The 14601-nt window shown below is 26.1% G+C and overlaps 1 protein-coding gene across 2 annotated transcripts in view; it reads right to left on the bottom strand.

The window, feature by feature from the left end:
• Positions 1-14341, bottom strand: part of LOC122858959 (insulin-like growth factor 2 mRNA-binding protein 2) — a 61293-nt gene extending 46952 nt beyond the window's left edge. For both annotated transcript variants that reach the window (XM_044162219.1, XM_044162220.1), the window contains exon 1: positions 13339-14341. In XM_044162219.1, the coding sequence (XP_044018154.1) occupies positions 13339-13621 (283 nt within the window). In that variant the 5' untranslated portion in view covers positions 13622-14341. The remainder of the gene's footprint in view (positions 1-13338) is intronic.
• Between the last annotated feature and the right edge of the window lie 260 nt (positions 14342-14601).

Below are 14601 nucleotides of genomic sequence, written 5' to 3'. Positions count from 1 at the left end.
GAAAAATAAATAATAATTTTAACAAACAATACCAAATTTACCGGTTTAGCCTGATGTTAAGATAAAAAAAAACTAGAAAACCACGTTTGGTAATTTTGAGCTTCCGGGTACACCATCATTGCATATATGAAAGCTGCACGTGCAAAATTGAAAAAGAGTCATACTGCACCAGTTTTGTTAGATATATGATGATAAATATACAATATGCAAAAGAAAAAAAATAAAATAAAATTCTTTGAAGCAACGCTCGATGTTTAGCTCTAGTCATATTCTAATCAGGATCAAGAGGTTATGTGAACGTATTCTTAAACATGGTCACTGGTTATCTTCAACTGTTGGTTTCAAGAAGACACCATGGTCTTGCCCAACGGGCGGCCCTCGACCTTTTGCGTTCTCGTTATACTTTTTTTTTTTTTTTTAACGCAAATGAAAAGATATATACGCGAACAAGACAGATGAATACATCTTCTTGTTATCCATTTATATTTTTTTTTTTTCTCCTAACAAGTAAAATAAAAAATTGTAGAATAAAAAAAAAATAAAAAATATCCAGGTGTGCAAATCTTCATCATGGACATTAACCAGTTTCTATATATTCAACGGAAAATTTATTTTTTTTTTATTTAATTATTTAAAATATTATAAAAATATGTAGCTCAAGTAAAAAATTTTTATAACAATTTTTTCTCGATTGAATAAAAAATAAAATTTACAAGAAACAAGCTTGAGAATTTACTCAAGTATTTTACCATCAACAATTAATATGAATCCGGTCTTTCTGTTGGTACTTGTGAATATTTAAATGAATAAAAAATTGATGCAAAAATAGTTACATTGAATTTGTTACATCATTCATCACAAATACGATCAACACAATATAAACTACTAGTTTATAATAAAATAATAATAATAAATGAATTTTAAATATGACTGACAAAGTCTAGTTATGTTTAGAAATCAGCCCGTGTCAAATTGTAATATTACCCTCTTGCTAAAATAATATATAAATGTTTTTTTGGTCTCTTCTCAACCATGAGTTTTTCAACCCCAAAAAAAAAATATATAAATAATTATTATGATAATATTCGCAAGTGTTTTTATGAGATATTTTAAATGTAACATTTTATAACAGGTTTGCGTATATAAATGTATCTTTCATCACTAGTTTTCGGTCAACAGCCAATTCACAATTACATACACTTCAAACGAGATTTTAATATGATATTATTTTTTTATATATTTGCAGTCGAGTAATCATGTGTACTTAATAGCCAATTTAATTCTTGCTTAAAAAATATAAAATTTATATTAACTTGTCTTTGTAAAAGTGGGACTAATTATTTCTTACATAAAATGCTTTCAAAAAATTATCATCTATCTACAGGTGATCATCATAATATATAATCATTAACCCTCAATGTTGTATTTAAACTTTAATTAAAAATTACACTGCAATTTTTTAATGAAAAGAAAAAATAAATATCAAAAAAAAAAAGCTCAAATAATTAAGCGTAACTAAGATTAAATGTCATACAATTTTCTGGCTTCTTTTGTACATAATAAAATTGGTATATAAAATTTGAGAAGAAAAAAAATAAAATAAATAAAATTTGTCATGGAAAAAAAGCTGGAAAATTTTAAGTATATTTTTTTCAACGTTTTTGTTGTAAAGTTGGACACCCGTTATACAAGATGTATGAATTTATAGGGGCTCGATGAACTAAGAAATGCAGAAACAGCAGTTGCTATGCTATTCCCTCAAGCGCACACAGTGATCTTGTTGAGGGAGCAAGCAGGACGACAAAAATAATATAAAAAAATGCACACATGGACATAATACAGAGGCGTTGTTAGTTGTTACCAGGGTGGATATTGGGGAGATATCCTAAGGCAGAGTGAGAAATAACTATTGAGTGTTGTTTAGAGGTACATGAGTAGGAAAGAGAGTCATGTGTTAGAGAGTGAATGGATAAAATGTATATAGGGAGGATAAAATGAAAAATAATAATCAAAAAAATTTATATATATTTCAAAAAAAAAAAGAGAGAGAAGGAGATTCAACTTGGAACGATTCGAAGCCTTAGTTGTTTTTTTTTTTTTATTTTCAAGTTCTTTTATTTATTTTTTTTATTGGCAAAGAGGGATGATGGGGGAACGCCGGTGTTATGTGGGCAAAAGAGAGTAGGTTAGCGGGCAAAAATAAAATGGATAAAATAAAAAAAATAAGAGAGAAAGATATTTATGATTGTCTGGATGAATGAGGAAGATGGCAAGTGCTTTTATAGTGGGTCAGTACTAGGCCGACATCACCCGGTTTTTTTTGGGACTCAGTTTCACTGGATCCAGGGGGCTCAAGGTCTCTTCAGTGCTCCCTAATACTTGAAGAAAAAAATACCTGGTAGGTGAGTGAATAAGTGAGTTAGTTTTAAAACTATATATGTATACCAGTTATTTTGTTATGTGCTGGCAAATAATTTTTATCTAATATTTATTCATTTTTTATTTTTTTAAATGTTATATTCTCTATACTGACTAGTTGATCTTGGATTTGATTGCATCGTGTTCAAGTTGTCCTTACAAATTACAATAGATTTTTTTCATTTTAAATTTGAAATAAGTCATAAGTCTCATTTGAAATAAGAAAAAAGAAAACATGTAAGAAATTATTGATTGAAATTTATTCTATTAATTTAATTAAAATATTGAAAAATATTAGAATAATTTTGTTTCAGGACTATTTCTACGATTCAGGTAGTTCTTTTTTAATGGTATTTTAGATTTTGACGAAATAGATTACCATTTCATCAAAATTTATCCTTGCTATTGTTCATTTCGCGATTTATCCGTATAATACTTAAATAAGTTTTATCATATTTAATTTTTGTTTTCATTGATTAATTTCACGATTTCATTCATTTGCGACCGCGATATTATTTTGATATCGACGCTATCCTTCTAGCTCGATACATTTCAGAGTTTTATACGTAGTATTAGTGACATAACATTCGAAATAGATCAATAACAGCATTAGTAATAAAGAATTGATTCTCACCATTTTGCACATCGATGGAATACATTGTATTAAATAAAATGCGCGTATGTGCTCTTATTTTCTTTTTGGGAAATAAATGAAATGCCCTTTAGTACTAATTGAAATTTTCCGTTTTTTTTTATTTTGTCTTATTAAGTTATTATTACGGACAAAATATTTGCGAGTATTATTTTTGGCATTTTTGTAATGTTTCAACGAAATTAATGTACTACAATAAAGAAAAATTTCCCGTTTTTATTTTTTTCGTCATTAAAAAATTCGTGATTTCCGGCGAAAATATTTTTTCTATTCTTTTACGCGTAATTACTTTGGTGGAAAAGTTATTTCGAAAATGCCCACAAACGAAATCAATGTACTACAATTAAAAGAAATTTCCCTTTTTATTTTATTTTTCGGTCAATTATTTAAAGAGTTATCTGATATTTTCCGACAAAATATTTTATTTTTAATTTTCGCGACGCGTAATTATTTTTAAATGGTTATTTCGAATGTACAACGAAATCATGTACTACAATTAAAGAAAATTTTCCTGTTTATTTTATTTTCGGTCAATTGTTTAAAGAGTTATTCGATATTTCTCCGATAAAAAATATTTTATTTTCAATCTGCGACGCGTAATTACTTTGCAAAAAGTTATTTCATGAAAATGCCCACAACGAAATCAATGTACTACAATTAAAGAAAAATTTTCCGTTTTTATTTTATTTTTCGGTCAATCATTTAAAGAGTTATTCGATATTTTCCGATAAAATATTTTATTTTCAATTCGCGACGCGTAATTAATAATAGTAAGTAATAAATAATAATTTGCATAAATAAATAAAATTCTTAAATGATTGAATTTTTTTTTCTTTTTTATTTTTGTAAATATCTATTGTTAATAAGGAAAGACAAAATTCATTTATTCTATAAGAATCAATAATATTATTTATATTAATTTTTATTGTTAATATCCCAAGTTGAATTGTTTAAATAATTCAACAACAAAAAAAAAGTGTATAAATTTGATAATTTTTAGTTGTTGAATTGTTTGAACAACTGAATCTTGGAATATTAACAATAAAAAAAATTGTAATATATATAAGTAATAAAATTTATTTATTTAATAAAAAAAAATTATTTATTTATATAAAATAAAATAAAAACAGGAAAATTTTTTTCGGTTTATGTACATTAATTTCGATATATAGCATTTTCGCGAAATAACCACCCCTTTTCCCCCAAAAATAATTACGCGTCGCGAAAAGAATTAAAAATAAAATATTTTTGTCGGAGAAATATCGAATAACTCTTTAAATAATTGACCGAAAAATAAAATAAAACGAAAATTTTCTTTTAATTGTAGTACATTGATTTCTAGGCATTTTCGCGAAATCCTTTTTCAATAAAAGTAATTATGCTATCGCGAAAGAATAGAAAAATATTTTCGCCGGAGAAATCACGAATAACTTTTTTAATAATGGACGGAAAAAAAAAATAAAAACGGGAAAATTTTCTTTAATTGTAGTACATTATTCGTTGAAGGCATTTTCACGAAAAACCACCCCTTTTACAAAAATAATTACGCGTCGCGAAAAGAATAAAAAAAAATATTTTTGTCCGTAAAATATCGAATAACTTTTTTAATAATGGACCGAAAAATAAAATAAAACGGGAAAATTTCCTTAATTGTAGTAATTTTAGTTCGTTGCAGGGCATTTTCACGAAAACCACCCCCCAAAAATAATTACGGTCCGCGAGAAAATAGAAATAGTAATTTATTACGCGCATACGATAGTTTATTTAATTTTAATATGACGAAAAAATTTTCAAAATCGATGCATTTTTTGAATGGTGGGGCTATTTGTTAAGATTCTTTTTATTAACAATTGTTTTTGTTGTTATTCCGAGCTTCTACGAGAATTGAGAGAATTCGAATTGAAAGTTTATGTCACTAATACTTCACGGTGCGTGTAAATACAACAGCTGTGAGTGTAGTGTGCGTCAAGTCGGGTACAGTCGAGAAGCGTCGGATAGCGTCGGTCGAAATAAAACTATCTCTTTTTTATATATCTATCGCGTCGCACAAGAGTTTTGAGTCTCTAACGCGTTAATCAAAAAATATAAACTTTAAAAATTAATTACCGAAACGGATGGTAAAAACTTATTTGTTACCCCCTAAAAAAATTATTCTCTACTTTTATTTTTTAAACTTTTTTTCTAATACTAACAGGAATCTTGGATTTGATTATTTTAATTTTAATTAATTTTTTTTAACCCTTTCCCGGAGGGATAGAATTTTTTTGATATTTTTATTGAAATCGGGAGGTCAAAATACCCTTAGAATAATTTTTTCGTCAAAATCGGGTAAAATTTTTTAAAATGCCCATTTAAAACAGAACTTGCCTGGATCAACGATGCAAATTTTTGTATTTTTTTTTTTTTTTTTGTATTTTTTAGTTTTTGATTTTCAATAGACTATGCGGCTTTTAAAATTTCGAATAGAATCACAAACAGGTTCTTGTTGCGAATTCCAGACCGATGCTGAATGCCGATCCCATATATACTATGTACATAAATTAAATCGTCTATATATAACGTTAAAAAATATTTTTTTTTTCATTGAAAATAAATAAAATATTTTTTCAACACTATTTTCGATTAATAAAAAATATTAAAATAATTATTTATTTTTTTGTTAACCAATATATCAAAAAATGAGTATGCAATGCTCAAAAGCAATCGATAATTTAATTTTTTTGTCATCAAGGGCCAAGAAATAACACAAAGATTAAAAAAAATATATATAAAAAAAGAAATGGAATAAAAAAAAAAGAAATTGCAAAAAACGAGTAGAGTAAAAATTGCATGCTCATGGTTTGGCCTTGTGGCATACTTCTGTTGTCTGTATGTCCTACACGTCATTCCCTTGCTCTCTTCTTTTTTTTTCATTATATTTCTCAACAAAAAATATATATAAGTCTGTTATCTTTTTGCCTGAACAATTTTTTTTAACAACAAGTAGTCATCCTGCCACCTGTACTGTCAAAAATCACTGAGCTTTTTTATGATTGTAGGCGAGATTTAAATTATTTTAAAAACTGATCATCATCTGGGAAAAAAAATTGGTGGAAAAATGAAATTGAAAATTTATTTATTACTGAAAAATAAAACATTGAGACTTTGCACGTTAAGATAGGTCCAGACTTGCTTCATCAAATTAATAAAAAAGTTTGCAAAACATAAAAGTCGAGACTCATTATCACTTGTTATTTTTAAATTTTTTTTCAACCATCTAATTCATTGCTGCTTATTTTATTTTTTTTAATTTTTATTTGTATAAGGTTATCTTGTTTCTCAGTGCAAATTATGTCGAGGCTTGACGAACGAGTGATCATCTACACCCACTTTAAACACCCGGTGTCAATTTAGAGCAAATCAAATGAACCTTGCTTTTTTATTTTGACATATACTACTAGGAATATATTTCACTTTTCAAATATTTCCCAAATACCGTAAAACATTTGAGTCACAAAATCGAAATAACAAAATAAAATTTGAAATAAAAAAAATGAAATGATAAATAAAGAAAGAGAAAGAAATAAAATACAATTGGGCAACGTCACACAGCCAGTCAATGAAATTCCTCAAGTTGTTTTATATATGATAAGTTTTATCCACGTACAAAGTTCATAGCTTCCTACAGATAATTATCAAGCTTCCATATATTTAAAAATTGTCAAAAAAATAAAATAAAAAACTAACATAATAACCTTATTTTAAGTTCAAATAAATTCAAACATTTAACAAGTATTCACAGCTTTGAATATTATTTATTTTTGGCTCTATCTTTTTATCTATACATGTATATTTTGGTTTTTGATATTTTACATTATATATGTATTTAATGCGGTGTGTTCAATGTTAAGTTACATCGGAGGATAAATGCGAGACAAAAGTCTATAGAATTCCCGGAAAAATATACACAAGGCGCCTCATGAATTAAAATAATATTTGTTTTAAAATTATTAATGACAACTGTCTCGTGACAAAGAAAAAATAAAAAACAATATATTGCTTCTAATTTGGGTTTTATATATAAAGCAAATTTAATTTTTAATTAAACCCTCATTATAAGCTAAATAACAGCAATGAAAAAATAAAAAAAAATTCATCTTTATTTAACGCTTTGAAGTTTCACCTGTTAATGAAGATTGGCAATTGACCAGAGCCAATTCATCTGTCCAATCAAGTCATTTACTTCCGTTAACATTGCACCTTTAGTTTTTAAAAAAAATTACGTGAATATTTATAAATAAAGGAGCATCATATATCGCTCGTGTGCGGTAACAAAAATACATTTTTATTATCATCTTATATATTTTTTTTTTCTTTTTGAATCACCGCAGCGAATAATTTTTGTCTTGGAGAAAAAATAAGCCTGGCAGGTGCTAGTGGCTTGACAGAAAGAAAAATGAGAAGTTAAAAAATTAAAAGAAATCGCGAATGTTCGTTGACACCTGTCTTTGTGATAGCACAGTTTCAAATTACATTTCACTCATACAATTACATTTATAAAATTAAATTTCATTATAATGAAAAATTTATAAATTTTATACATGATAATTTTCAAAGAGAATATGTTTTATTCTTTTAACATTTTATAGTGTCATATGTGTGAAAAATGTGTTTAAAAAATTGCGTAAAATAGATGACACGTTCATCTCACACCCGGAAGTCGATTGGCCCACCGAGGGATTGACTTCGGGACCGCAAAGACTCGTCGTTCCCATGAATGGCCAGTTGTGGGTAAGCCAAGAGTTAAAAAAAAAACTTAAAAAGATATAGTAAAATGGAAAAAAAAAGCAGAAATTAAGAGATAAAAAGAGGAAAAAAAATTTATAAAAATTTAAAAGAGGAAACAGTGTTAGGCTCAGAAGTGAAGAGCAACAGAAGATAAAGCTGTTCATTTTATCTTATTCATTCTGTGAGAGTTTCACGACGACACAACTAAACTCTCATAATTCCCTCACGATAATATTATTTTTTTTTTTTTTTATCATTCATTTTTCTAGTCGTTCTAATAAAAAAAAAAAAATTCTGTTATCATAATGTTTTTTCTATATTTAAAATAACAAAATATGAACAAGTTGGTTTTTTTTTTTTTTTTTTTTCTGAATGACGAACTTGAAACATTAAATTCTATATATATATAAAAATAAAATAAATAAAAGATAACGATAGTGATGATGATGATAATAAATAATAATAAATAATAATAATAATAACGAGTAAGACAAAAAAAAAAAATAAAAATATGGTGAAATAAATTTCTTATCAAAATTTTCCATCCGTAAAAATATAATTCAATAAGAAAAAAAAAAAATTAAAAAAATTAAAAATATGTGACATTGACTTTTAATATATAAGTACTGATAAGTGTATATATATATCTTGTTATCTTGAAAGTATGGTTGGATCGTAGTAAATTTAGGATAATCAAAGACTAATTTTTAATAAAATATTATTATTATTTAATATTTGCTGGAAGTCAATGGCCGGATATCTAAAACAAACACGTGTCAACCAAGGCAATATAATACGACAATTTAGAGTGGGAAATAGTGGGAAATAATGTTAAAATTTTATTTATATTTTTTCATGTTTTATAATATTAAATTAAGATTACTACTGGATGAAAAATAAACGATAATTTATATATGTCTTTAAAATGAGTCAATTTAGCTGTACATAAAGCAAAAAAAAATAATGAAATAGTTTTTAAATTAAAATATACTATGAAAAATTAGATGATGATAAAATTTGTTGAAAGATTTTTAAAAACAGTGTGTGAATTTCAATGATATTTCTCATTTTATTTGATATATATTTTAAATGTTTCTTTCGATCGTCCCAAGAGTTAAACTTTCCTTCTTCCCTCTTCCACATGAACAACCCACACAATCTTCCCTCATGTCTAAATCTAAAGATAGCACTTCCTTCCTCTTTGCAGGCAAACAAAATCTTTTAAATATAATACATATATACATTAAACTATATAATAAATAAAATAAATTGCGGCGGGCAATGTACCCCATCCGTGGCTCTCAATGAACACATTAAAATGTCACTCATTTAAACAAAAAAATTATTCAATGATAATAATATCAAAATTAAAAATAACAAATAAATTATATTTTAAATAATATATATATTTTTTTATATTATTTTCATGTCCGGTATATAATCATCATCTAAATTATGTCATGCTGATGACATTGAAATATCTCATTAGCACTTTTTCGTTTATTTTTAATATAGATATATTTAAAAAATTTTTATAGCACGTTTGTTTTGACGAGAAATAGTCATAAATTTTGTCATGATGATGAAAAACCGGCATCGGGGATGCTCAAATTTTTTCAACCATGTGACAGGTGGACAACGGACACGCGACAAATTGTACTCCGAACTCCGGTAGATTTTTTATTTGTAAATTTTTGATAATAAAAATAATAAATGTGATTTAAATTTTTATAAATAATATTTCACATTAAATACCAATCTACAAAAAAATTAAAAATAATATTTTTTATATAATAATTTATACGCATTTATTACAAAATAAAAATTGAATGAAATAAAAAAAAACATCAAATATTTATCAATAGATTAAAGATTAAATATAGTATCACAAAATTTGATATTCAATATCACACAAAGTGGCGCCATTCTAATCTTTAGAAAAAAATAAAATAAATTCGATTTCCATTATAATAGATATATCTTTTGTAATCATCGCTGGATGATCTATATATGAAAATAAAAAAAAAAATAAATAAAGGGATTTAATATATAATTTCTCAGACATATTTAGAAGCAAACTATATGAATTATTATTATAATAGGTATATATGCATCTTAGTTGAATTTAAACCGTGCTAATTTCTAAGAAATAAATGTTTTGTTCGGTAAACACGTTTTTACCCGTTCGTTGGAAAGAAGCTACCGCCATGACTACATGAATGCCGCTCGTTTTAGAAACTAAAATATATATAATGTATTCCTAGGGGCATCTGCTCGTCTAGTCGACGCTGAGGGCGGTTGCCGACACTCACGAATCCCTTTATCATTATTATTATTATTATTGATTTATTTTATTTTTTTAATGCATGTTTTATTTTTTGCTAGTATTTTTATCTACCGAAAAAATTTAATAAACATTTGTACGTGTAAAAAAATAAATAAATGTTATATACCCTTATGTACACGCATGCGTATATAGTTGAGAAAAAAAAATATTTATAAATGATAAAATTAATTTTTAATAAATAGTTAATTAATAGGATTTTGTTATTTATTTATTTTTTTATCTTTATTTTAAAAAAGAGACTCGAGACGGAAGAATGTGGCAGTTTCCTGTTGATTGGATGAGTCTGACGACTCCCGGAGGCTTCGGTGTGTCTTTAAAAAGGTTTATCGTGTGGTAAAAAAAAACTCACACGATTAAGACAAGTTTATATGTATAGAATAAAAAAAAAAAAAGAAATAAATAATATACATATGTGTAGACATATGAAAAATAAGTGAGAAAAATATAAAAATTATTATGAAGATGATTAAGACAAGGTCGGATCAATGGGTTCAATGTAAAATTTAGTATAACACTGTGCACAGTATATATATTAAAAATATTATATTTAAAAATATGTGTATATAGAAAAAATAATAATAAATTTATAGCCAAGTTTAGACTAAAAAAGTCTAACCTTACCAAACAAGTTCCAGGGACTTTTATACCATCAGAATATATATACTTGCCGCACCATTGTATCCAGAATCTTTCCTTTCACTACGACCCATACTTTTTATAATTTAACACATACACATGTGTTTATAAAAATACTTATACTATTTCAAATTTACAACGATAATACATGTCTGACACATTCACTTTTGGCGACTAGCCAAATTTTTTTTTTTTTTGACATTTGTCTTGAATTTTTGACTCAATTTTTATTTACGCCCTTGTGTTTAAAAAATTATAAATCTCATGCTAAATGATTAGTAAAAAATATTTAAATTTATTTACTATTTCTAATTACAAATTACATAAAAATTAAATATTTAAAAATACTGTTAATTTTATTTTTCAAGCCAATTACATTTAAAGTTTTATATCAAATTAATACCAAATTAAATTTAATAGCTAGCTTCAAATTTATACTCTTCTAATAAACAACAAAATTAAAAAAATAACTACCAACAACTAAAGTAGCAGGAATTGGATTAATCGGGATTATTCGAGCAAGGTTTATTAACAAACTATCACACAATTATGCTTACAATATTTATTATTTATTTATTTACAGAAAGAATCAAGCATTAATTTTTACAATAATATAATTGAAATATATGTAAGTCTATTATTTGTCATGTATATTGAGTTTAGTGTGTTATCGTCAAGCTGGCATTCCAATCATGTGTGTATGTATGATGTGGGACAAAGACATTTTATTATTATTCAAACACTATTGTAGATAACCTTATTTTTTTTATTTCTCATCATCTTTTAGACAAGCCTATAGCCTCACTCACTCACGATGAGTTACGTAGTCATCAGGGAATTTACGATCTGAATTCGAATCGCGGGGGCTTCTTGTTTTTCGTAAGACGTGACGAGTGTAACGAAACGATTAGGGCACGCGGTTATGAACTCGATATGATTTAACACGCTTCTTGCTGACAAACCAATATTTTTTTTTTATTTAATTTTTTTTTTCAAGTAACATTTAATAACAGTTGAGAAAATACTTGAATAATATTTTTTTTGTCAATAGAAAATATATATTTACTGAGGTAAAAAAACGCTAAAAAATAATCATATGATTGATGTACTGATGTTTAAATATTAGACTTTAAATAGTTGAAAAAAAAATGTATATATATTTTAAGTATATTGAGAAATAATTAGACTGAATAAGTAATAGGTTTTTTTTTTTTCTTTTTCATTAGCTATAGGTGTTTTGATAATCAATCAGCGTCAAATTTATGTAAAAAAAAAATTGATTTATACTTTTTTTTGGAGCTCAGTATGTAGGTATCAATTGAGTTTAAAATGTGCTATTATGAATTTGTAATAGATAAACCTCGTGGCTAATTTTGTGATCTTATTGGAAATTTAAAAAAAAAAAATAACGTTCACCTGGCAATTAATAAAAACATGTGTTTATATTGATGATTCATTGGATGATTTGAATATATAATTGAAGGGCAAGATTTTCATATGTAATTTTTTTTTAAATATTAACTAAATTAGAAAATAAAATTAAAAAACTATTTTGAACAACGGAAATGCTTGCGAGGTCATGTGAAGGGGTTCTCAAAAAAATTCATTGGTGCAAGTTTAATATAAAAATTTTTTTCAACAACACAATGCGCATCTGTTTCTCAATAGTATTACATTGCTGACTAGACTCACTAATAGCATTTAAAAATGAAAAAAATTATTTCGATTTATTTATAGCTATTGTCTCTCGAAAAAAAATTAAAAAAAAAATTTTATCACTCAAATCACACATCGTGATTTTCATAAATTTATCGAAAAGAGTCTCTTGGCCCATTATATGATGCTTGGAATATTAATATTTTTTAAATTCTAGGAATGTTAAAAAAAATCATCACGAATACGTCAGTGTGGGAAAATTTATAGTAAAAAATAATAATAAATTTTAAAGGGTCTTCTGTCCTTTCAGGTATCTCCTGAAATTCTACAAAAATATACATATTTTCTATTTATATTTTACAACTACTGATACGAGATTCATGCAAAGCCTAGAAAATATAATTTAATAATATACTATAATAAGCAAGCAAATAAATTTAAAAAAAAATAAAAAGCAGTGTATATTATCCAGGGAAATATCGTGGCAGTAGTTCTCAGCAAGTTGTTATCCACCAGAGCTTATATTTTTTTCATCATTGTAAATGTACCTGTAAGCTGTAAAAAATCCAGCAAAAAAGCGTATACATATTTACAAAAAAAAAAAAAAAAACAAAAAAAAAACATTAATATTATTAGTTAATAAATCTAAAAAATATAACTACATAAATTTCTATTTAAAAAAAATTCAACTATTATTTACAGTTAGTTATTTTTTTTTCTATACTACAGTTAGATTATTGCAAATAATAAACTACAGATAAATTAAAATACAAACTAAATAAAATTAGATTTTAAATGTACTACTACTATTTTTTAAAATTAAATTTTAATTTATTTTCTACTGTTAAAAGTTTTGACTCACCGTTGAGTTTGTCAATGGCCCGATCAGCCGTTGATTGATCAGCACAATCAACAAATGCATATCCACCACGTTTAACAAGTATCGTTGTGCATCCAAAATTATTTTCATTAAACAATTGACGAAGTGCAGCTTCATTGCATTCCGACGGCAAATTGCCTACGTATAATTTTGATACAGTTATTGGTGTTGTTGCCTGTTGCTGTTGTTGTGGTTGTTGTGGTTGTTGCTGTTGTTGTTGTTGTTGTTGTTGAAACTGTTGATGAATTTGTTTTGTCGACGCCATGATGATAACTTTTCCTGTTTTATCCTCTGGCACGTGGTTGAAATATCAAAATTTTCTCTAGACACTTTGTATCTTTTACGTCACTGACCTCTTTTCTTTTTTTGTTGTTGTCTTCCAACTTTAATAGCCGTCTCGCGAACCCGATTTTTATATATTTTTTTTAAATATACATATATATTATAACGAACAAACACACGAAATAATGCTCACTGAATTATTATATATATAAAATAAATTAAATATAATACTAATTTGCACAAAATAAATGCCAAAAAATTATAATCGATAGCAACCTCTTTTTCTTTCAAAACTCTTTTGTTTTTTTTTATTTAATTTTTTAGGCTTGGAGAAATACACAAAAAGCTCAATGAAGTTTATCCTGTCTTTCTTTTTTTTTCTTTATTTTTTTTGTTCTTGGTTATTTATCTTGATTTTTTCTCACGACTTTTAATATCACGTGTGAGACTTGTTGCCTCGTATCATAAAAACCAACTTAAATATTGAATAATATTTTTTTATTAAATCACAGATATTAATATTAATATCTTTTTATTATTTATTTTGCAAATTGTGACACAACTTAATCACGAATAAATTGTGGAGGACACGAAATTAGCGACGATCGGATACTGAAGCTTGATTCGCTTTTGTCTTTAGTTGCTCCCCTCTTGCACGACTTTTTTGTCGTTTTTTTTTTTTTTTTTATTTTTTTCCTCTTTGACCCCCCTCTTTTTGCTCAATATATATATATCGCACTTTATCTCTCTTGTTTTTTTTTTGTTTTTTTAATTTTTTATTTTTCCATGATATCGCTTTTGTTGAATGCACTTTTCACCCTTCATCAAACATCAGACAAATAGCGCGGGAAATTTTTTTTTTCTTTTTAAATTCAAAAAACGTAGTCTCTTGATTGCTTTTCTCGACATATATATTTACAAAATGTATATTTCTAATTAATCTCAACACACAACAAAGTGCAA

Source organism: Aphidius gifuensis, linkage group LG6 (genome assembly GCF_014905175.1).
Source record: "Aphidius gifuensis isolate YNYX2018 linkage group LG6, ASM1490517v1, whole genome shotgun sequence".
Classification (NCBI taxonomy): domain Eukaryota; kingdom Metazoa; phylum Arthropoda; class Insecta; order Hymenoptera; family Braconidae; genus Aphidius; species Aphidius gifuensis.
Note: the sequence above shows the minus strand (reverse complement) of the source record. Positions and strands in the feature narration are given on the sequence as shown.